Source organism: Pistacia vera, unplaced genomic scaffold (assembly GCF_008641045.1).
Source record: "Pistacia vera cultivar Batoury unplaced genomic scaffold, PisVer_v2 Contig47, whole genome shotgun sequence".
In the NCBI taxonomy this organism is placed as follows: domain Eukaryota; kingdom Viridiplantae; phylum Streptophyta; class Magnoliopsida; order Sapindales; family Anacardiaceae; genus Pistacia; species Pistacia vera.
In genome coordinates this window covers 132,211-157,614 of record NW_022196301.1, presented here as the reverse complement: position 1 = coordinate 157,614, position 25,404 = coordinate 132,211, and the positions used below count along the sequence as shown (strand labels likewise).

Below are 25,404 nucleotides of genomic sequence, written 5' to 3'. Positions count from 1 at the left end.
TTTACAACAAGAAAAATTACAAGTAAAATTAATCGTTTAAGCTATACAAGAGTTCGGAATTATTGATAAAAAGGGCATAAATGCTCAACATTCTAAGCTCGTGGTACTTCAGAACCATTAAGCCTTTTAAGATGATACGTTCTAGGTCGTATCACCTTAGCAATGTGATATAGGCCTTCCCAGTTAGGTCCCAATATCCCCACACTCAGTTCTCTTATACCAAGAATGACTACTTTCAGAACTAGGTCGAACCAGGTTGCCAACCCGGAAGTCTCTTCTTCTGACTTTAGAATCAAAGAATCTTTTTGCCTGTTGTTTGTAGGAAGCTATTCTTAACTGAGCTTTGTTGCAATATTCTTCAACTAAGTCCAAACTTGCACGCAAAAGTGCTTCATTGTCTGATTCATTGTAGAATTATCTCTGAAGTGAACCAATTCATACTTCTATTGGAACATAGCCTCCCAGCCATATGCTAACGAGAAAGGAGTTTCTGAAGGAGAGTTCCTCCGAGTTGTTCTATATGCCCATAGAACTTCTGGAAGATCTTTGGCCCAATTGCCTTTGGCTGCACCAAACTTGGCCTTCAATATGTGATTGATAGTCTTGTTGACAGCTTCAACTTGACCATTAGTTTGCGATCTTGCTACTACGGCAAATTTCTTATAAATCCCCAACTCTTCGCAAAACTACTTGAAATCCTTATTGTTGAACTGTTTCCCATTATCAGAAATGAGTGTAGGAGGAATTTCATAACGACACACTATTCAGCTTCTTGGTAGTGATAGCGGCCAAAGGTTTTGCTTCGACCCACGTAGTGAAATAATCCATTACGACCATTGCATATTTGACATCACCTTTACCGGTTGGCATAGGACCGATGAGATAAATTCCTCACATAGTGAATGGCCAAGGATTGGTCATCATTGTTAACTGGTGGGAAGGAGCTCACGAGATGTTGGCGAATCTTTGGCACTTGTCATGCTTCTTCACAATGTTCTAAGTATCTTCATGAAGTAAGGGCCAATAATATCCCTAACGGATAATTTTATTGGTGAGAGATCGTGTAACAGTGTGATTACCATAGATCTCTTCGTGTATCTCTCTCATGATATAGTCTGTTTCTTCATTTGTTACATATCAGATGAGAGGAGTGCTAAACCCTCGTTTCTACAGCTGATCTCTGATGAGAGTGTAACAAGCAACTCTAGTCTATAGGAGTCTTGCTGTTAGGAAGGAACCCATCTTTAAGGTACTCAATCATTAGAGTCATCCAAGATACAGATTCAGTTATAACTACTGCCTGATTAGGTGCGTTGATGTTAGGAACTTCAATGTATTTGACTAGGATACTGTCCGACGCATCAAAGTCTAGTGCGACCTTGGCTTTCTTCAAGTAACTGATCATATTCTCTTCTTTGGCTTGATACTCTCTCAAAATCTAATTAACTAGTTGTTGGGAGTTTCTATTATTGTTGATCATATCTGACCCTATATCTCTTGCTAGTCGTAGACCAGCAAATAGCGCTTCATACTCGGCTTCATTATTAGTAGCTTTGAATCTAAACCTAAGGGCTCCATAAATACGAGTTCCCTCAAGACTAATGAGCAAAAGACCGGCTCAGACTCTTTTTCTATTAGAAGACCCATCAACATAGAGACTCTAAGTTGACAATCTTGGATGACTTCATTAGCTAGTTGTTTGGGTTCCTGATCTGGCTGATAAGAAAACTCCAAAATAAAATCAACAACTTCCCCTTAAGAGGATTAAGTTTCATTTTATACCTCCGAAGTATATCGAACATTTCTGCGAGGTTAGCTATGTGATCTGAAGCGACATGCGACTTGACCAACATGTCATCAACATAAACCTCCACTGATTTTTCAATCTGCTTGGAAAACATGCAGTTAACCAAATGATGATAGGTTACCCTAGCGTTCTTTAGACCGAAAGGCATAACTTTGTAGCAGTATATTCTTCGATCTATGACAAACGAGGTATGTTCCTCGTTAGACGTGAACATCAAAATTTGATTATACCCCAAATAGGCATCTATGATTCTTAACAGCTTGTGCCCGAAAGTAGCATTAATGAGCTGATTAATTCTTGGCAAAGGAAAACTATCCTTTTGGCAGCTTTATTGAGATCTGTGAAATCAACACAAGTTCGCCACTTACTATTGGGTTTTTTTCACCAAAATAGGATTGACAACCTGACTAGGGTAATGAGCCTCCCGAATGAACCCAATTGAGAGGAGCTTATCCACCTCAACCTTAAGAGTTGCAGAACACTCTAGATCCATAGCTCTTCTCTTTTGGCGAACCGGTTTGAATTCACTATCAACGTTAAGTGCATGACACATAACATCCGGGCTTATCCCGATCATGTCATAATTAGTCCATGCAAAAACATATATATTTTGTTTGAGGAAGCTTGTTAAATCAGTTGTGAGCTGAGGGCTGAGATTGCTTCCGATTCTCAACACGCGAGTCAGTTCATTCCGGTCAAAGGAAACCTCAAATAAAGTCTCAATTGGCCCACTATAGGAATACTCCTCCTGAACACGAAGATCAATATTGTCTTCCACTAGACTAGACTGTGGTTCAATCCTATTGATCGCTATTGCCTACTTGGGAAAACCCATAGGCTTCCCTTTCCCTTTGCATGTCATTTGCACTGTTTTAACATAGCAGTCGCGAGATTCACGCTAAGACCCTTGATTTCGCATACTCTGTCGAAGTAGAAAACTTCATCTTCAGATGATAAATGGATGACAGCTTTAAAGTTCTACAGTATGGGTCGTCCTAGGATGCCATTGAAAGCTGACGGACAATCCACTACAAGAAATTCTGTCATCTTGGTCACTTCGTGCGTCTCTCCCAAAGTGACCGAAAGTGCAATTTTTCCTCTAGGATTCAGATGATTCCCAGTAAAGCCATAAAGAGGAATGGAGACAGACTTAAGATCTGTCTTCTCTAACTATATTTCCTTGAATTCTTGCTGAAATAAGATATTCATGGCGCTCCCATTATCCACTAACATTCTATGGACTTCGCACCTTCCTATCTCAACCGCGATGATGAGTGCATCCTCATGAGGGTGATGCAGTCGTACCATGTCTCTCTTAGAGAAGGTAATCTCCTCTTCTCTACGCATCTTGCTAGGTCACGGTGCCGGGCTTAGCACATTCACAGTCTCATGTCGAACCTCTCAAGCGTACTTCTCCTAAGAACCTCGAGAGTTCCCCATGATATGCGGTCCCCTAAAGACAATCCTTACCACATAGAAACCTTTGCGACCTCAGCGCTTTTTCCCATTGCCCTCTTGATCCTTCTCCTTAGTGGGAGTTGGACCATCAACATACTCCTTGAAGTGCCCCTTTTGAATGAGGTCTTTAATTGCCTGTTCAAGAGCTTGACATTCATTGATATAGTGCCCATTATCTCGATGACAACGACAATACTTCTTGCTATTTCTTTTAGAAACGGGCTTTTTCATGGGCTCTAGCTCTCCAAGTAGATTAAATTCTTCTGACTTGTCTAGAATAGCTGATACCGATCATTGAGTGAAGTAAATAAATCCTAGTGGCGATCGTGACGAGGAACTTGGGCATAAGATTTCTTGGGCTCAAATCGTTGTTTTTTTCCCTTTCTGTGATCGTCATTAGCTCATTTGCGATCAAATCTTCTACTAACCTCTCCCCGGTTTTCCTTCCTCCAATTGGGAGCGTTGGTCAAAGCCCCGAGGTTGTGGTGATTTAAAGCTACCACTGAATTTTCTATTCTCAAATATTTTTTGTGAGGTTGTAGAAGCGAGTGAGAGAAATATCGTCCTCAAATTGTAGTTTCTTTCACAAGTCAGTTTGTGGGCAAACTCCAACAATAATTAGAGTTTAAACTGAATCTTCGGGTGTATTAGCCACTTTATTCAGCTCCTTATGAATGGATAGCAAAAATTGACTGCTAATTATCTAATAAACTTTTTCATCATTTTGCAAAAAGTTTATTAGATAATTAAATATCTAAAACTATTTGTAAGTGTAGCAAATGCTCCTCCCAACTACGACTATAAATTAAGATATCGTTGAAAAATACTAGAATGAATTCCAGAGATGTGGACAAAAGCTATAGTTCATGGGGCTTTAGAAGGTTGAAGGTACATTTGTAAGGCCAAACGGCATCACGAAAAATTTGTAATGACCTTCATGAATGCAAAACGCTGTTTTGTGAATATCTTGATCCTAAACTCTAATTTGGTGGTAACCCGAGCTTTAATAAAGTTTCAAGAAAAAATTAGTACCATGCAATTCATCAAGTAATTCATCAATAATGGGGACGAGATACTTATCTTCGATTGTGATGCTGTTTAGGGCTCGATAATTATCACAAAATCGCCATCCCCTGTCTAACTTGCCAACCAATAACACTGGCGAGGAGAAAGGATTGGTGCTTTGCCGAATTAATCTGGAGGTGAGGAGCTCTTGTACCATTTTCTCAATTTCTGCCTTTTGATAATATGGGTAATGATAAGGCTATACATTGACAAGTCCATAATTATCTTATAGTGGGATGGCATGGTCATGACTACGATGCAGAGGTAATTGGGAATGTTCAACGAAGACGTCACTGTATCACTACAACAAATTGTCTATTTTTGTTGCATATTTGGGAGTGGGAGTAAGGATGACACATAACTGGATTTGCAAGAAATAGCCAAGTTCTTTCAAGCTGTGAAGCTGCTTGTTGTGCAAAGCCTCTAACTCGAACCTTTGCAACCCTTGAAGCTTGTGCCTTCGTCTATCTATGGTGAAGCCTATGGTGAGGTCTTCATAATTTGATTCGATCGGACCCAATGTTTCAAGCCATTGCACTCCAAGGACTGCTTGACAAGCTGTTTTGGGTAACATAAAAAAAATCAGCGATGATGATGCAATCTTGAACCATCAATGAACAATAGGTAACTTATATTTTGCAACAATTGTTTGATCAATAAAATTGTACATATTGCCACCATTGATAAGCATTGTGATGTCATTATTTTTTTTTATTTTGCCCAACACTCGAATGGTTTGTTGGTGGTTTGTTCTAGCCATGGCATGGAAGGAAATTTTAGGAATAGGTTCATCTAGGTGGTCTGGGTGAGCTTGTGGTTGGAATTCGTCGAAGTGGACATCTTCAATAATGAACAATTGAGGTTTTCGGCAACGGTGACTAGGGACATATTTTTTGTCGTAGTAAAAACAAAGGTCTTTCTCCTAGCATTCATGTGCCTCTTGGTCGACCCCAATGGCTTCAGACAAGGTGTGTGGTTTTTTGATTTTGACATCTAATTGCACTTCATCCTTCAATCCTACAATGAAACAACCAATCAAATAGTTTTTAGACAAATCGTCAATTAATTATGAAAGACGCTCGAATTCTTCTTGATAAGTGGCAACACTAGATGTTTGTTTTAGGCTGGTAAAAGACTTAGATGGGCTGTCAAACTCAGTGGGACCGAAACAACGCAACAATGTCATGGTGAATTCTTCTCACAATAATGGCCCTTTGAATTTTGTCAACCATCGATGTAATTGTAAGGCAATTCCTTCCAAATGAAAGGGTGCGATTTCCACACACTCATGAGTGGGGGTATTGTAGAACTCAAAATATTGTTTAGCACGATAAATCCACCTAGTTAGGTCATAAGCCAGTGAATTTTGGAAAATGGAGCTTGTGGTGGGAATTTGGTGCGAGGGGTTGGGGTGTAGGGATTATGGGTTTGGTTTGTGGCTACGAGCAATTTGTGGTTGGCTGATTGAGATGATGCACCGATGGCAAAAGGGTTAACGTCGTCCAAATTAGGGACTTGGGGTTGGTTGCGAGTGGCTCGTAGGTCTTGAAGCTCTGTGAGGACAATTTAGAGAGTGGCGTGCACTTGGTTGAAACTAGACTCATGATGAACTAAGGTTTCATTGACCTCATTGCGAAACTTAGCATTGGTTTTGCCTCAAGTGTCCATGGGACCGTTACGGGCTCTGATGCCACTAATATGTGTTAATTAAAGGGTTGAAGAGAAGGAGGGAGATAACAGGGATGTTGAGAGAGACAACAACTAATTGGATGGTTTTCCCCCTTATTCAATTCCAACAACACCTTTTATAATGCTGACACTAACCAATTGCCCAAGTAATTAAGTGATAAATGTGTAGCTACTGGTCCTATTCTTATGCAACAATAAAGGTCCTATTCTAATGCAACTAATCAACTAAATGGAGCTCTTCTAATGCAACTAGCAGTCTGCCTATGGACTGACTTGTTCTTATGGAGATAACACACTTGGGGGGCGTTTGGTTCAGGAATGTTAGATTACTAGGAATATTGAATTACTGGAAAGATAGATTACCTTGAAAGATTACTAGGAATCTTTAGAAAAATATGTTTGGTTAGTTGGTGGGTATGTTATATTAATATGTTTGGTTATGGGGAATAAATTGGTGGGTATGCTATTTAAATTACTAAATTGTCCCCCTTTTAAATATTAATATAAAATTATTTTTATTATTAATTTTTGAATAATTTTTTTAACCCCCAATATTTCAGATTTAGCTAAAACACCCCCGCTTATATAAAACTTTAATTTATGACGAAATCACCGCCACCTCCTGCTGCCGCCTGCCGCCACCGCGAACCACCGCCGGATGTCCCCGTGAGTACGTCACCGTGACCAAGAGGCTCCACTATGGCCGTTTTTGGCCATCAAAACGGCCATATTGATGGCTGAAAACGGCCATATCGGGCCAGACCTGGCCGACAACGGCCAGATCCCTGGCCGTTATCGGCCAGGTCTGGACCAGATCTGGCCGTTAACGACTAGATCTGACCCGATATGGCCGTTTTCGGCCATCAATATGGCCAGAAACGGCCATATCGAAGCTTCTTGAAGCCTCCCACAGAATTTCCTTCTTTTTTAGGGACTTCGGCAATTTTCCGGCGGTGGTCCGTGGTGGTTGACCCGCTGTCGGCGGTGGTGGCTGGGTGGCTGTCGTGGTGGTGGCTTGGTGGCAGTGGTGGTCTGTAAATTATTTTAAATATAAGGGCATTGTTGTCCAAAATTTTAATTAAACAAGGGTAAAATTGAAATAGGATATTAATGTAAATTTGTTTTAAAGTAGGGGTATTATTGTCCAAATTTTTTATTAATAAGGGATAAAATTGTAACAAAAAAAGATAACCCTGGTAATCTCAGAAAACCTAAGAAAATTGAGGTAATCAGATTACCTCTTATATTATCAATAGTAACCACTATTGGTATTTGAAGATTACTGATATCTTATATTACTTGACAACCAAACGTGGTAATCAAGTAATATAAGATGACATTATCCCAATAATCCCACTTAACCCCGAACCAAACGCCCCCTTGATGATATGTATCTAAGTTCCCTCTCTCTCTTCAAAACATAAACATTTTATACTTAATCAGGCACACACATATTTAGCTTTGGATACATTGACAGTCACAAACGCACTAAGTATTGTTATCAACTTAATTTTGCTGTGAGATTCTTACATTTTTTTTTTTTATAACGTAAGACATGAGTCGAGATTTGTTAACTACAAAAATTCTTAGATGTAAATGTTTTAAAGTGCTTAACATGTCGATCAAAGTTCAACGACTGATTATCGTCTTTGATTTTGTATTTGTGAAACATGAAAAACTTTATGGCTGCGTTTGGATGAGTATTTTCATCCATATTTTGAGTCAGACTTTCCGAATAGTGTTTGGTTCAATATTTAGATAATAGGATCTTCACAATTCTATTCCTAACATTCTAACAGTTTGACCGTTTGAATTTATTTTTTGCAGCCTTCCCCTTTTTCACGCTTCTCTTTTGACAGCTTATGACACATTTGAAAATTTTTTTTGCAGCCTTCCTTTTTCACGCGTTCTGTTTTCTTCTTTCACGCTGCTTCACCTGTTTTTTTTGCAGTCCTTTTTCACGTGTTCGTCATTTCTTCTTTCACGCTCCTTCACTTCACTTGTTCAGTGTTCACCATTTCAGTTTGCATTACGCACAGTTTCACTTTTCTTCTTCACTGCTTCTTCACTTCACCATTTCAGTTTACATTAGCAGCTTCTTCACTGTTTCTTCACTTCAGCATTTCAGTGAAAAACTCTGACCGTTCACCGTTAAGCCACAATACCGTCAAGCCACAAACACTCCGATCGTTCACCGCAACCACCGATGGACCACCACGATACCCACCGTCAAGCCACANAAAAAAAAAAAAAAAAAAAAAAGAGCTAAGACATCTACTATTTGGGATGATTTTAGAGGGATGGTTCTACTTGACAGAACCAAAAAGGCTGAGTGCATCCATTGTAAGCATTGTTTTAAAAACCGGACTGCTCCTTAACCTAGTCGAGGGGCTGATTCCTGGGTTGACCTATCTAACCAGTTGGACCGGTTGGTCTAACTAGTATACAACAGACACATCTCTGAATAATTTTTTCAATCCTTATAAGTTTGAAAACCTACAAATACACCCCTAAAATTGACGCATGAGTCCTTGTATGTATGAAATAACTTGCAACTTTTATTATTAATTATTTTTTTCTCTTTCCCATCAATTTCATCTTTCTCATTTTTTTCTCTCTCCCCATCAATTTCTTCTTTCTCCTTTTTTTCTCTCCTCGTCACTTTCTTCTTTCTTCTATCCTTTTCCCCTCATTCTTTGGTAATTTTTTCTCTTCTCTTTCTTCTTCCTTCCTCTTTCTCTTCGTCTCCTCTTCTCTTTGTTCTAATCTTCTTCCTTCCTCTATTCTTCTTCGTTTACTCTTCTCTTTCTTCTTCCTTCCTCTCCTTTTACTTCTTTTTCTTTACACTGTAGATTTTAGAGTAAGTGAAGAAGAATAGAAGATAAAAATGGAAGATGCAATTTGGTCTTTGGAGATGAAAATGATATTGAAATAAAATGGAGAATGCTTGCTGGCGCAATGAAATAGAGAATGAAATGGTGCTATAAATCTGGTTTAAGAATTAGGGATTAGATTACCCCAAATTAGTGAACCGTTTTAAGATCCAGACCAGTCGAATTGGCGGTTTTGTACTATTCCACCAGTCTATTACCAGTCTAAAGCGGGTTTTATGCCTTTTTCGGTTTTCATGTTAACTCGGTCTGGAGTTTAGGCTGGGTCCCGGTCGGACCGACCGGTCCGGTCGGGGTTTTAAAACAAAGATTGTAAGTTGAAGCTGAAAATTACAACAACCAGGGGCACTACTCATTTTGCAAGGCATTTGAAGAGTTGTGTGAGGCGAATAATTCTTCATAGGCAACAACATATTAGTTTTCAGCATGTAGATTCAATTGTTGAGGGAGAGGGAAGTATGGTGCCTACTCTTACACATGGCAAGTTTGATATGATGAGGATGAGAGAACTAGCCACACATGGGGTACTTATGCATGAGCACTCGTTTTCAATTGTGGAGGAGGAGGGTTTTAACAACATGCAAAAATGTGGGTGCCAAATTGGGAAAAGATATCATGCTATACACTTAAAAACGATTGTATGAAGGTGTATGAGTTAGAGAAGAAGAAGTTGAAGACTTTGTTGAAAGGGGTTAGTAAAATAAGTTTGACTATGGATTTGTTGAATTCAAACAACCAGAAGATTGAGTATATGGTTATCATTGGGCACTTTATAGATAATAATTGGCGGTTGAGGAAACGTGTTCTCAACTTTGTCTATATAACTCCTCCCATGGTTGGATCCAAATTGTGGATTCAATATATAAGTGTTTGATGGAATGGGGGATTGAAAACAAGATCTACACCATCTCAGTTGATAATTCTTCAAGCAATGATGTGGCAATAAGGATTTTGAGGGAAAAATTTCCTAGAACTAGGGAGCTACATTGTGGAGATAAACTCTTCCATGTTCGATGCACAGCACAAATCTTGAATCTTATGGTTCAAGATTTTCTTTCCCAAATCAAGCATATCATTCAAGACATACATGATATTGTTTCCTATATCAATTAATTGGAGAGCTGGTTGTAAGTTTTTTTTTGTGAGATAGTGCAACACTTGCATTAGCCTTATTGAAAACTCATTCTCGATTGTAGGACGAGATGGAGTTCCACCTGTAAGATGTTGGCAACATCACTTAAGTTCTAGGAGGTTTTTTTAATATTCAGAGAAAGGGAGCTGAATTATAATTCTTGTCCAAGCCCGGAAGATTGGGTGAAAGTGGAGCAAGTTTGTGAGGTTTTGTCAGTTTTCAACAATGCAACTAAAGTCATCTCCAGTAGTGACTACCCAACTTCAAATAAATTTCTTAATGAAGTTTGTAAGGTTAAAGTATTGTTGGATTCCAAGTCAGAAGATGTTAATGAGTTCATTCGAGACATGGTAAAGAAGATGAAAGATAAATTTGATAAATATTAGGGGGAATGTAACTTATTAATGAATGTAACTTATCATCCTATGTGCGAGCATTAACTCGTCTCTAACGTCAGACAACAATCGGTGAAAAACGGATGTATGTAGGATGTATAAGATCTAATCATCTCATCGCTCAGATGCACATGGACCACCCGACCTGAGTGATTGTTTTTAAACTCAATCTCACTATCCACTAATGGAGGAGGAGGAGGAGGAGGAGGAGGGGAGGGGAGGAAGGAGAATTAGTGGCGGGAGGAGGAGGTAAAAAAAAGGGTTTGAAACTTTTTTTTTTTTTTGGGATAAGGTAAGAATTAAATAAATGAGACAAAATCAATGTATAAATATATGAGGGGTATACCCCAAGTGAAGACAACAAGTCTTAATCAAAATATGGAAACATCCACAAACGGCACAAAAAGAGCACGCAGACTTCTCACAAAAAACTAATCAGGTAAGTGCCATATCGAACAAAGCTGGGTTGAGATCTCATACTTGGGCTCTAAACCCAACACCTTGGCTATAGCTGACACAATGTCTCTGTGAGAGCTATAATGCTAATGGAACACACGATATTCCGTTCATGCCGTAGAAAATAAACTGTATCTTAAAGGATTAACCGCGAAACTTACATCAAAGTTTAGGACAAAATTCACCTACCATGAGATCAAATACGATGCATAAATATATTAATGATCATTAAAGCATGCGAATTATAAATGATTATGAAACAAGAAATAGCACTTACAGTATCTAGCTCTAAATCTGCCAATATCATTGCTTCAGTTAGTGGCTACACAACAAAAAATTAAAGAAAACAAATGATCTTTAAGACTTAAAGCAAAGAAGGAGAACTATGAAGCAAAGTGATTCATGAGAATAAACAATTATGTTTTTGAATAATCAATCTACGGAGAAAGGTTGAAGCATTGTTTCTCTAAGGATAATTGGAGGTAAGTCGTGGTTTGAGGAAATTATTAACCATTTAAGGCTTTTAAGTATTAGCAGCAATATCATAAAGCACATATTAAAAGCCAACACTTAGCACCTTAAACCTAATTATCTTCTGTTGTTCCAACCACAATCACCATATTCTAGCCTAATTGTTGAGATCTAACTGCCTTACAACTACTCCGCTATGTCACAATTTATCAAATCACGCATTATTTCAGTTAAAGAAAAACATCTTTAGTTAAGAAAATTCATCCAAATATAATAGCTTTAGTTCAAATGAGAATTAACTTATAATACATACATCCAGTCTGCACCTAACATAATACACGTACGTAGGATTTGCATCCATTGAAATTAATGGATGACTTATAGAGAACCCGTGCAAGAAAGATCATGTGGTGAATTTCACATAAATGAGAGAAGGGAGTAACATTTTCTCTCATTTTACCTGTGCCATTCGAACAAAGGAATCAACCACGGTATTTGTTCCATGTGGATGGTATCTAGCCATGACTTGGAACCAAAGAACAAAAACTTATTAATAATTAAAAGAATGCAAGTGAAATAATGATAGCAAGATCAACAATAGCCTGTAATGTAAATAAGGCATGTCAGTTCACTAGTACTAACTCTAACCTCCGCAGCAACTAAATAATAATTTTCACAAGGTTTTTCGAAGAAAGGCCCAACCCATGCATTTTAAATCTATGGCAAAATTCAGAAAAAAAAAAAAAATTAACATTGTAGGATCAAAATCAGTCACATATATAAGTTAGTAAGCCACTACTTACAATATCCTCCTATGTATAGGCACTACCCCGTTTCTAATGTTAGGCAACAATTGGTGAAAAACGGATATAGTGTAGGATGTATAAGATCTAATAATCTCGTCACCCAGATCCACACGAACCGCTCGACTCGAGTGATTGTTTTCAGACTCAATGTCACTATCCTCGAATAATGGAGGAGGAGGAGGAGGAGGGGGGGAGGGGAGGGGAGGAAGTTGAATAAGCGACGGGAGGAGGAGGAAAGAGAATAAGCGACACGTGGGGAGTTTCACACCCAAAAGGGTAGCCTATTAGGTGGAAGGACTCACCCCCTTATAAACCCAAGATGACACCCCCCCTCTCCCCCCCAAAAAAAATCCCTTTCAATGTAAGATGTGTTACACACCCTTGTCACAAGTGGGGCCTCTTGCCTACTCGTCCCCCTCAGCCTCTAATGGACTCACAATCACACATAGGGCTACAAACGAACAGAACAGTTCGCAAACAACTCGTTGTTCGTTCGATAACAGTTCGATAATGTTCGCGAACAGTTCGATATTCATTCAATAATATGTTTAATCGAGTTCAAACAGGGGTTATTCGTTTGATTATATTCGTGAACATTATACGTTCGATTGATCCATCCGTTCGCGAACAATCATTCGATTGTTCATTTGTTTATGTTTGAAAAACATGGTATGCATTATTATAATTTATATTTTTTTTTCATTTTTATATTATGTTTGATTTATTTTGGATGAATTTTTTTTAATGGTAATCAATAATAAAATATTATGATACTTTTGTTTTTCTTATATATATTATATGTTTGGATTTTTTTTTCCAAATGTCATCAATAATTAAATATATAAGTATATAGCATTTTAATTAAAAAATAATAAATTATTATGATACATAGCATGACAAATTTAATACATAATAGATTGTATAATCAAGTGATATATAATATAGTAAATCTAATAACATAATAGCTTCATATTTTTCCAAATGTAATCAATAATTAAATATTATAAGATAACATTTCAATTAATAAATAATAAATATAGTAGGATAAATTGATAAACATAACATATTGTATAATCAAGTGATGTATAACATAACAAATTTAATAATATAATAGCTAAGTTAGATATAGTATGGTAAATTGATGAACATAACATATTGTATAATTAAGTGATATATAGCATGACAAATTTAATAATATAATAACTTAATTAAATATAATATGACAAATTTATGAACATAACATATTGTATAATCAAGTGATGTATAGCATAACAAATTTAATAACTTAATTAAACCTAAATTAATCACACATTTGTATTGATCATATATTACAATAAACTCTCATACCACTATGAATTTATAAGTGTTGATACAAAATATATATGTAGACAGTAATGATAATATATATATATATATAAAACAAATTAATCACACATATGTATTGATCATATATTACAATAGGCCATCATTTCACTATAAATTTATGGGTGTTGATACAAAATATATATATAAAACAAATTAATCACACATATGTATTGATCATATATTACAATAGACTTTCATTCCATTATAAATTTATGGGTGTCAAGGCCGACTTAAGGGGTAGGCAGGTGAGGCACCTGCCTAAGGCCCCAAAAAAATGGGGGCCTAAATTTTTTATAATTTTTTTTTTTTAAATATCTTACAAAAATGAAAATGGTTTATAATTTCTTATCTAAGCTAAGGGCCCCCCCAAAAAAAAGCCAAAAAAGCCCAAATTTATTATAAACTTTTTACATATATTTCCACCCAAAGTTTAATAAAATAGCAAGTTTGTACCTTTAGTTTTATATATTCTAGTTTATACCCCTAAATTAACACATTGAATCTCTTTTAACAATGGAAGACTAAAATAGTTATTTACATATCTCAAATTACTCATCCCCAATTCAATCCCAAAATTTGATATTCACATAAATCATCTCCAGCCCTCTTCTGCCGCCAGTGGTTTAGAGTTGATTTTGGTCAATTTTGGTTCCGGTCGATTTTCTCACCAAAATCGACCAAAATCATCATTTTATCATTTCCCAAACTTGATAGCCCTCGATTTGACTAATTTTTGATGAATCTCGCAACCCAACTCCACCACACGACAGCCATTTCCAGCCTTTTTGTCATGTACCCGACATTGTTGGCCTTCCCCGACACCACCATCTTCCTCCCCTCAGCCCTCTCACCAAAACCCCTATCATACCTTATCCGTTTACTTTGCCAATCGTCAGCCATCGATACATTTTGGGCCGTGACTTCTCAAGCCTTTTCTTATCAATCTTGGCTTTGGAAATCACCCATTTCACCACCCATCACTTCTCCAACATCTACTCTCCAAAACCTCCCACCAACCTAACCTTGTTAGCCTACCGATTGTTGTCCACCTCTCCTAGTGATTTTTCATCTCAAAAGGAAAAAAAAAAAAAAAAAATGAAATAATTTTTTTAATATATGCTTATATTATTAGAGGGCCCCAAAGTAACTATTGCCTAGGGTCACAAATATTCTAGAGATGGCCCTGATGGGTGTTGATACAAAATATATATTTAAACATTTAAAATATTTATGATAATTTATATAGTGATAATAAATATATGATAACCTATAATTTTGGTAATTTCATAATATATTTAACCTATGATTAATATATGTATGATAATAATTTTGTACATACACAATTATATTTTTTGAAAATCCAAAGTCCAAACCCACATTTTCCCAGCCCAAATTTTAAAAATCCAAAGTCCAAACCCACATTTTCCCTTACCTGGCCCAAAGTCCAAATCCCCAATTCTACCTTTTTCCTTTCCCTAATTGCGACAACCTCAAGCCCTTCCTCAAACACTCACATCACAGATTCGCAGTTCACACTTCAGTCTTCACAGCTTTAATTTTTTCTGCAGTTTTGAGCTTGCTCAACAACAGCCCCAATGCCTCAACAGTCAACACTCAGCAGTTAGGCGGGAATAAGATAATCAAACAAATAGAGACAGAGTATAAAGGACTAAAGGAGAGAGATTTCAGTTTTAATTCGCAAACTCAGATTCAAAGAAGCTGCAATTGATTCTCGTAAGTTATTTCACTTTCTGTTTTCATGAATCACTGTTTGGCTCTTGAGAAAAGTCCATATTCGTTTAATTTCGCTCATTTTACTCTGGAACAAACAGATCCATATATTTTTTTGTTAAAATTTGATGCATATATTTTATTAAATTTACAAACACACTTGTTTATTTAGTGGCTTACTTGATTTGACCAACTATAAGACAGACAAGGAAATGTATATAGTAAAAGCCTGTTCTGAATCTTCCTTTCTTTGTCTAAACTTATTGTTTTGTATTAAGAATTGCTTGTAGAAGGATGATTCAAACAGAAGTTAATTACTCATAACTTTGCCATTTGTTGACTGAAAATTGGATCTACACAAACAACCACCTTCAAATTTTCATTAAAGTAACAAACACATAAGTTAGCAACAGAAGGTTGCCGACGCTTTTAATAAAAAGAAGGTAGACATAGAAATAAGTACAGTACATACCTTGCCGACACTTTTACCAAAATGAAGATATTCAACTGCATCTGCTATAGAATCAAGACCTATAAACCTTTTTGGGTCTACAGAAACCTGTAACAATTATACATAAACAACTGAGACACTCAGACCACTTTTTTCGACCATAATACTCTTTAATGGAAAGCTAACACTTGCAGTGACTACTACAAAGAGGACAGCTTGAAGATAGGTCCATAAAACACAAGCCATTTACATCTAACATATATAACATTTATGCTACTGCAATATGATAAATACAAATATTATTTCTTGTATCAGTCTACAGAAACTAAAGGAGATTCAGAGGCAAAAGAAATCAACGCAGCACTGTGACATCTAGATCAAGTCGAGAAGGCCGAGAAGAGGGTGTTTCGCTTGTGCATTTTCAACATCCATTGCTTCTGGAAGGTATTAAATTTTATTTCGAAATCATTTTCCAATTCTTGTGTTATCATCAGCTTAAGTGTTGTAAATCATTTCAATTTGTGAATTCTTTCTCTCATGATATAAATATCAGTGAAATAATGGAAGGCTCCATCGAAGCCCCAACCATAAGGGAGTCAAATATAATTAGTTCTAACTCGGTTACTCAAGAAACAAGTCAAGAACAAGAGGAGGCCCAGGGGGGTGATGTTAACGCATTTGGAAGGAAGAAAAGGGCAAAGAAATCGGTGGTGTGGGATGATTTCAAAAAGGTGTTACAACTGCCCGACGAAAAGGTAAAGACACAATGCATTCATTGTAAGGTAATCTATGTGCTACCGAAGACGAGGCCCACTACTCAACTTAAACGACATTCAGAGGAATGTTCAGAAAAAGGCTTAACGAAAGGCGAGTTAGTGGTGGACAACAATTTTTCCAGCCAAGTTCAAGTTGTGGTGACTCACAACCCCCTGTTCTTTGGGATGACAAATTTGATATGGCAAGGATGAGGGAAAGAGCTGCGCAGTGGGTCATGATGCATGACCATCCTTTTACCATTGTGGAGGAAGAAGGTTTCAATCTAATGCAAAAAACTAGGATGCCTGAGTGGGAAAAAATAATGCGCATAACAAATAAAAAAGATTGTGTGTCTGTGTTTGAGATTGAGAAGAAGAAGTTAATGAATGTTTTGAAGAATGTCAACAAGATAAGCTTGATGATAGATTTATGGAAGTCAAGTAACCAGAATATAGAATATATGGTTATAACTGGACATTTTATTGATGGTAATTGGAGGTTGCAGAAAATGGTATTGAGCTTTGTACATATTGATCCTCCTCACACGGGTGTTCAAGTTGTTGATTCGGTGTACAAATGTTTAAAGGAATGAGGTATTGAAAACAAGGTGTTCACTATCTTTGTCAATAACGCTTCCAGTAATGATGTAGCAATCAAAACATTAAGAGAGAATTTTTCAGTAACCAGGCGGTTGGTTTGTGGAGGGAAGCTATTCCATGTGCGGTGTTGTACACATATCTTGAATCTTTTGGTTCAAGATGGCCTTTCTAAAATTAAGGATATTGTTAAAAAAATCCATGACAATATGTGGTACATCAACCAATCGGAGAGCAGGGTCTAAATTTTCTCATAGATTGTGCAGCAGCTACAGTTGCCTAGTCGAAAGTTGATTTTAGATTGTAAAACAAGATGGAATTCGACGTATGAGATGATGGTAACTGCACTACAATTTAAAAATGTGTTTTCGAGATTCACAAACAGAGACTCTAGGTTTATATATTCTCCTAATGACGAGGATTGGGAGAAAGTTCAGAAGGTATGTGATATTTTGGGAGTTTTTAGTACGGTGACCAATTTAATCTCTGGGAGTGATTACCCTACTTCTAATATATTTTTAAATGAGGTTTTCCGGATAAAAAAAAAAAATGCTTGATAAAAAGGCAACAAAGGAAAATGAATTCATTCGAGTTATGGTGAAAAAGATGAAAGAGAAGTTTGATAAATATTGGGGTGAATGTAATTTGTTGATGTCGATTGCCGCTATCTTGGATCCGAGATATAAAATGAAGGTGATTGAAGTTTCTTTCCCTAGACTGTATCTTGAGTTTGAAGCACGAGCAAATATCGCCAAAGTACAGGATGCATTGTATGAGTTGTACAGGGAATATGTGGACGAATTCCACTCTTCCATCAATGAAGAAAATGTTAGAATGAACATGTCTACTTAGATGAATGTAGGAATCGGAGCTCCTACTTATGGGGAATTTGATTTAGAACATTATCTTATTGAGGATGAAGATATTCATTCAGAAAAGTCTGAGTTAGATTGTTATTTGCAGGAGTCACATTATGTTTGTCAACCAGGTCCAAACACATTTGATGCACTAGTGTGGTGGAAGGCGAACAGCATGAAGCATAAGATTTTATCTAGGATGGCTCGTGATATACTAGCCATTCCTATAACCACGGTGGCTTCGGAGGCGACTTTCAGTGTTGGTGGCAGAGTTATTGACCCTTATCAATCATCATTGTCTTCAATAACTGTAGAAGTGCTACTTTGTGGTAGAGATTGGTGTCGCAATCTCGGAGTAAAGAAAAAGAGCAAAGTAAGATCCATGTTTTTAAGTTATATAAGTGTTTAATTATTTTAATGGTTTGATGTTTATTCTAACTTAATTTTTTTTCTTTGTGTATTTTAGACAGAGGAGAAATTGGAGATTGATCTTTCCATCGATTGAATCATGTACATTGATATATGATTACTTTTTCAAGTGTAGCCATATTTAAAATCAGTCTATTATTACTAATGATTTTCAATTTTTTTTTCTTTTGTAGGTTCACACTATATACTATATAGTGGCATGTTCACTCCTTGGAATCTTTTTGGTTGTGCTGTAATGTCTATGCAAAATGCAAATTCCTTTTGTTTGTGTCATGTTTGATATGGAACCAAATTTGTTTTGAATGATTTATTGTTCTGTTTAATTTATTTTGAAGTTTTATTATTTATGATGGTTATTTATTTTAATTTACTGAGTTTTTATTGATTTATTTAAAATATAAATATAGATAGGGAGTTGGTTTATTTTCAAATGTTGAATTAAATGGGTATGAATTATAAATTGTTGTATATATATATATTTTTTTTAAGTATGAATTAGAAAGTTGGTGTATATTTTTTATTCGAACAGGTATTCGAACGAGTTATTCGAATAGGTATTTACAAGTTATCGAACGAGTTATTCGAACAGGTATTTACGAGTTAGTCGAACGAACACGAATAGACATCTTGTGTTTGTTCAAGTTTAAACACAAAATCGAACATGCTTATCGAACGAGTTTCAAACAGGCCTGTTCGTTCGTGTTCGGTTCGATTGCAGGCCTAATCACACATTGACACTCTTTTGTGTGGACGCTTCGTGGACACCAAAAAATAGATCTCGGTAGGCTCTGATACCACTTGTTACGGGCTAAGAGTTTCACACCCAAACGGCTAACCTATTAGGTGGAAGGACTCTACCCTTATAAACCCAAGACCCCCCATTTCCGTTTCAATATGGGACGTGTCACACTTGTCATGCTATATCTCTTTGTAACTTTGACATTATTCTTGGAGATTGATTAATTAAAAAAATTAGAATAAATAGAGATGGTTTGGTAGTGGTGGAGCAATAGGAGGAAGAGGTGGAGTTGGTGATGGTGGTGGTTTTGGCCACGATGGAAACTAAGAAGAGAAAAAAAGAAAGAAGAGGTGGGGTCGGAAACCAAGAAGGGGCAAAAAATGGGCTAAAAAAAAGGTTGATTCCCTAAGTACCTTGTCTAATAGGCAGCTCCCAAAACGGTATAAAATAAGGATTGCACTATCTTTGGATTAGATATAATCAACTTTATTTGTTGTAAGTGGGATAAGCCTCTGAGCTACTATGATGGCATAAACGAGTCGTAGAAGACGTTGAATCAACGCCCCGCTAAGGTAGATCAAGACAGAAGGGCTTACATCAATGAAAGTCGATGGTTTTGCACCCATAATGAATGAAATAGAATAGTCTATCTAATACTAGATGAACTAAACAGAGAGCCTAATAAAGCAGACAACTCGGACGGACTTATGACTTATTAGTAGACTCAAGCGAATGACCCAACAGTTAGTCCTTATAAAACAAACAGAACTTGAAGGAAGACTAAAACATCTAGAAAGCAGTAGATCTACGACCAGCCTATATTCCCCTAGCAAGAGGAGCTACTATAAAGAGATGGCTAGATCTAATCTATTATTGGATCTATCCTAGCTGGTTATAAAAAGAAAGTTCACTTCACAACAAGGAGTAAGTCTTAGGTATTCCATTCACAAACCAACCGTGTGAAATCCCTACTCCCCAAGGAAAAAAGATGAGCTACAAGAAAATCTATTAGAAATTATCCCTAGACATTTGAAACCTTGTCCACTCTCCTCCCTAAAAAGAGAAGACATTTACATAGCCTAGCTTTCTACTAGGAACTCCAACTACTACCAATCATATGTAAAATCCTAAAGGTAGGAAAAAGAAGGCTACTTATTAGGCATTAAAATGGGAGCTAAGACCTTGATTTAGTGATAGAAATATAGCAAGGAGAAGACAATATGAAAACAAGAAGATTGTCTGATAGATAGATGTAAGGGAAGAAAGAAGATGGAAGTTAGGACACTAAGAATAATGATACCTAGGATCAAAACCGCATAAATAAGTTAGTAAGCACTACTTAAAAGATTCTCCTATGTATTGAGCTATTGACATTAACCCATCTCTAACATATATCAAGTAAAACTCGATGCAGAATGGATGTAATGTATGAAGTATATTAGCTAATCAGCTCGTCGACCATGTCCACATGAACCACCCAATCTGGTTGATTGTTTTCAAACTCAACGTCGCTACCATCGAATAGAAGAGGAGGAGGACGAGGAAGAGGAGGAGAGGGGAGGGAAGGAAGGAGAATAAATGGCAGGAGGAGGGGGTAAGAAAGAGAGAGTGACGATGGTGGTGGGGCGAAGGAAGACGGAGGAGAAACGCATTACAGAAGAAAAGATTGCGTAGTAATTATGGTGGTCGTTCGTTAGAAGACACTGTTAGGGTTTGTAAAATTTGGGATAGGACAAATTGAAATTTCGAGAATTTTTTTTCTCTTATTTTTCATTTGAGTGAGGCTCACGTTAACGTCTTTGTTCATTCTTGCTTAGGCAGGCACACGTTAGCTGAATCTGGCTCACATTAGCCCAACAAGGAGTTCACTTCACAACACTGAACAAGTTTCAGGTATTCCATTCACGAACCAACCGTCTAAAATCCCTACTCCCAAAGGAAAGAAGAGGAACTGCAAGAAAATCAATTAGAAGATGTCCATAGACATTTGAAACCTTGCCTGCTCTTATCCCTAAAAAGAAATGACAATTCTATAGCCTAGGTTCCTACTAGCAACTCCAATTACTACTAGACATAAGTAACATCCTCAAGGTAGGAAAAATAAGGCTACTTATCAGGCATTCATATGGGAGCTAACACCTCTATTTAGTGATAGAAAGATAGCAGGGACAAGACAATATGAAAACAAGAAGATTGTCTAATAGATAGATGTAAGGGAAGAAAGAAGATGGAACTCAGGACGTTAAGAATAATGATACCTAGGATCAAAACCGCATAAATAAGTTAGTAAACACTACTTACAAGATTCTCCTATGTATTGGCATTAACCCGTCTCTAACATCAAGTAAAACCCAATGTAAAATGGATGTAGTGTATGAAGGATATGAGCTATTCAACTCGTCGACCATGTCCACACGAACCATCCAATTCGGTTCATTTTTTTTAGACTCAACATCACTATCATCAGATGGAGGAGAAGGAGTAGGAGGAGGAGAGGGGAGGGAAGAAAGGAAGGAGAATAAGTAGCGGGAGGAAAGGAAAGAAAGAGGGAGTAATGGTGGTCGTGTGGGCAAAGGAAGACGAAGGAGCAACGCATTGCAGAAGAAAAGATTGCGCAATAATTATGGTGGTCGTCCGTTAGAAGGTGTTGTTAGGGTTTGTAAAATTCGGGACAAGGCAAATTGAAATTACGAGAATTTTTTTTGTCTTTTTTTTTTCATTTGAGCTCGGCTCAGGTTAGCGTCCTTGTTCCTTTTGGCTTAGGCAGGGTTACGTTAGCCCAACAAGGAATTCATTTCACAACAGGGAGCAAGTCTTAGGTATTCCATTCACAAACCAATCGTGTGAAATCCCTAATCCCAAAGGAAAGAAGAGGAGTTACAAGAAAATCTATTAAAAACTGTCCCTAGACATTTGAAACCTTGCTCGCTCTCTTCCCTAAAAAGAGAAGACAATTCAATAGTCTAGCTTCCTATTGGCAACTTTAACTACTATAAATCATAAGTAACATCCTAAACGTAGGAAAAAGAAGGCTACTTATCAGACATTTAAATCGGAGCTAAGACCTCTATTTAGTGATAGAAAGATAGCAGGGAGAAGACAATATGAAAACAAGAAGATTGTCTGATAGATAGATGCAAAGAAAGAAAGAAAGAAACAAGATGGAAGTCAGGACACTAAAAATAATGACACCTAAGACCAAAACTGTATTAAAAGTTAGTAAGCACTACTTACAAGATTCTCCTATGTATTGGCATTAACCCGTCTCTAACATCAAGTAAAAACCAATGCAGAATGGATGTAATGTATGAAGTATACGAGCTAGTCAGCTCATTGACTATGTCCACACAAATCACCAAACCCGGTTGATTGTCTTCAAACCCAACATCGCTATCATTGGAAGGAAGGGGGGGGCGGGGGGAAGAAGGAAGGAGAATAGGCGGTGGGAGGAGGGGACAAGAAAGAAGGAGTGACGATGGTGGTCGGGGCGAAGGAAGACAAAGGAGAAACACATTGCAGATGAAAGGATTGTGTAGTAATTATGGTGGTCGTCGGTTAGAAGACGGTATTAGGGTTTGTAAAATTTGGGGCAAGGCAAATTGAAATTGCGAGAATTTTTTAAGGCTTATTTTTCATTTGAGCACAGCTCACATTAGCGTTTCTGTTCCTGTTGGTTTAGGCGGGCTCACGTTAGCTGAATATGGCTCACGTTAGCCCAACAAAGAGTTCACTTCACAACAATGAGCAAGTCTCAGTATTCCATTCACGAACCAAACATTTGAAAGTCCAACTCCCAAAGGGAAAAAGAGAAGCTACAAGAAAATCTATTAGAAACTGACATTAGACATTTGAATCCTTGCCTGCTTTCCTCCCTAAAAGAGAAAACAATTCCATAGCCTAGCTTCCTACTAGCAACTCCAACTACTACCAATCATAAGTAACATCCTAAAGGTAGGAAAAAGAAGGCTGCTTATCAGGTGTTCAAATGGGAACTATGAACTCTATTTAGTGATAGAAAGATAGCATGGAGAAAACAATATAAAAGCAAGAAGATTCTTGGATAGATAGATGCAAGGGAAGAAAGAAGATGGAAGTCAAGACGCTAAGAATAAATATACCTAGGATCAAAACCGCGTAAATAAGTTAGTAAGCACTACTTACAAGATTCTCCTATGAATTAACATTAACTTGTCTCTAACATCAAGCAAAACCCGATGTAGAATGGATGTAGTGTATAAAGTATATAAGCTAATCAACTCGTCGACCATGTCCACACGAACCACCAAACTCAGTTGATTGTTTTAAGACCTAACGTCGCTGTCATCGGATGAAGGAGAAAGAGGGGGGGAGGGAAGGATAGAGAATAGGTGGCGAGAGGAGGGGGTAAGAAAGAGGGAGTGACGGTAGTGGTGGGGACGAAGAAAGACAGAGGAGAAACGCATTGCAGAAGAAAAGATTGCGAAGTAATTATGGTGGTCGTCCTTTACAGGACGTTAGGGTTTGTAAAATTCAGGACAGGACAAATTGAAATTGCGATAAATTTTTTTATCTTATTTTTCATTTTAGCGCGGCTCACGTTAGCATCTCTGTTTGTTTTGGCTTAGGCGGGCTCACGTTAACTGAATCCGGCTCACGTTAGCCCAACAAGGGGTTCACTTCACAACAAGAAGCAAGTCTCAGGTATTCCATTCACGAACCAACCGTGTGAAATCCCTACTCTCAAAGGAAAGAAGAGGAGTTACAAGAAAATTTATTAGAAGTTGTCCCTAGACATTGGAAACCTTGCTTGCTCTCCTCCCTAAAAAGAGGAGACAATTTCATAGTCTAGTTTCCTACTAGCAACTCTAACTACTACCAATCATAAGTAACATCTTAATGACAGGAAAAAGAAGGCTACTTATCAAGCATTCAAATGGGAGCTAAGACCTCTATTTAGTGATAGAAAGATCATAGGGAGAAGACAATATGAAAATAAGAAGATTTTTTTATAGATAAATGCAAGAGAAGAAAGAAGATGGAAGTCAAAACGCTAAGAATAATGATACCTAGGATCAAAATCGCATAAATAAGTTAGTAGGACCTACTTACAAGATTCCTTACATATTGGCATTAACTCGTCTCTAACATCAAGAAAAACCCGCTGCAAAATAGATGTAATGTATGAAGCACATTAGCTAGTCAGCTCGTCGACCATGTCCACACGAACCACCCAACCCGGTTGAGTGTTTTCAAACTTAATGTCGCTATCATCGGATGAAGGAGGAGGAGAAGGAAGGAGGAGGAGAAGGAAGTGGGAGGGAAGGAGGAGGAACAAGCAACGGGAGGAGTGTGTAAGAAAAAGGGAGTGACGGTGGTGGTGGAGGCAAAGGAAGACAGAGGAGAAACATATTGCAGAAGAAAAGATTACGTAGTAATTATGGTGGTCGTCCGTTAGAAGGCGCTGTTAGGGTTTGTAAAATTTGGGAAAGGGCAAATTGAAATTGCGAATATTTTTTTTGTCTTATTTTTCATTTGAGTGAGGCTTATGTTAGCGTCTCTATTCGTTTTGGCTTAGGTGGGCTCACATTAATTGAATTGGACTCACGTTAGCCCAACAAGGAGTTTACTTCACAATGAGGAGCAAGTCTCTAGTATTCTATTCACGAACCAACCGTGTGAAATCTCTACTCTCAAAGGAAAGAAGAGGTGCTACAAGAAAATCTATTAGAAACTATCCCTAGACATTTGAACCTTTGCCCACTCTCCTCCCTAAAAAGAAAAGACAATTTCATAGCCTAGGTTCCTACTAGCAACTGCAACTACTACAAATCATAAGTAACATTGTAAAGGCAAGAAAAAGAAGGCTACTTATCAAGCGTTCAAATGGGAGCTAAGACCTATATTTAGTGATAGAAAGATAGTATGGAGAAGACAATATGGAAACAAGAACATTGTCTGATAGATAGATGTAAAGGAAGAAAGAAGATGAAAGTCAGGACACTAAGAATAATGATACCTAGCATCAAAACCGCATAAATAAGTTAGTAGACCCTACTTACAAGATTCTCCTACGTATTGGCATTAACCCGTCTCCAATATCAAGAAAAACCCTATTCAAAATAGATGTAATGTATAAAGTAGTTGACCAGGTCCACACGAACCACCCAACCCGGTTGATTGTTTTCAGACTTAACATCGCTATCATCAGATGGAGGAGGAGGAGAGGGAGAGGGGGTAAGAAAGAGGGAGTGACGGTGGTGGTGGAGACGAAGGAAGACAGAGAAGAAACGCATTGCAGAAAAAAAAACATTGTGTAGTAATTATGTGGTCG

At 37.4% G+C, this 25,404-nt stretch overlaps 1 protein-coding gene and 1 long non-coding RNA gene across 2 annotated transcripts; one reads left to right on the top strand and one right to left on the bottom strand.

Moving 5' to 3' along the window:
• Positions 1–15,559: 15,559 nt before the first annotated feature.
• Positions 15,560–15,827, bottom strand: LOC116145936. The gene is made up of 2 exons (XR_004130444.1): positions 15,739–15,827; positions 15,560–15,635 (listed from the first exon to the last, which is right to left on the bottom strand). It is a non-coding gene; the product is annotated as an uncharacterized LOC116145936 (long non-coding RNA).
• A 731-nt stretch (positions 15,828–16,558) lies between these two features.
• LOC116145916 (zinc finger BED domain-containing protein DAYSLEEPER-like) lies at positions 16,559–17,065 on the top strand. Its single transcript, XM_031431349.1, has one exon. It carries the CDS (start codon positions 16,559–16,561, stop codon positions 17,063–17,065), a length of 507 nt encoding a protein of 168 aa, XP_031287209.1.
• Positions 17,066–25,404: the final 8,339 nt, after the last annotated feature.

What these genes read in the sequence shown, in the direction of transcription:
- LOC116145916 (XM_031431349.1), top strand. Translation starts at nt 16,559, where the DNA reads ATGTTCAGAAAAAGGCTTAACGAAAGGCGAGTTAGTGGTGGACAACAA.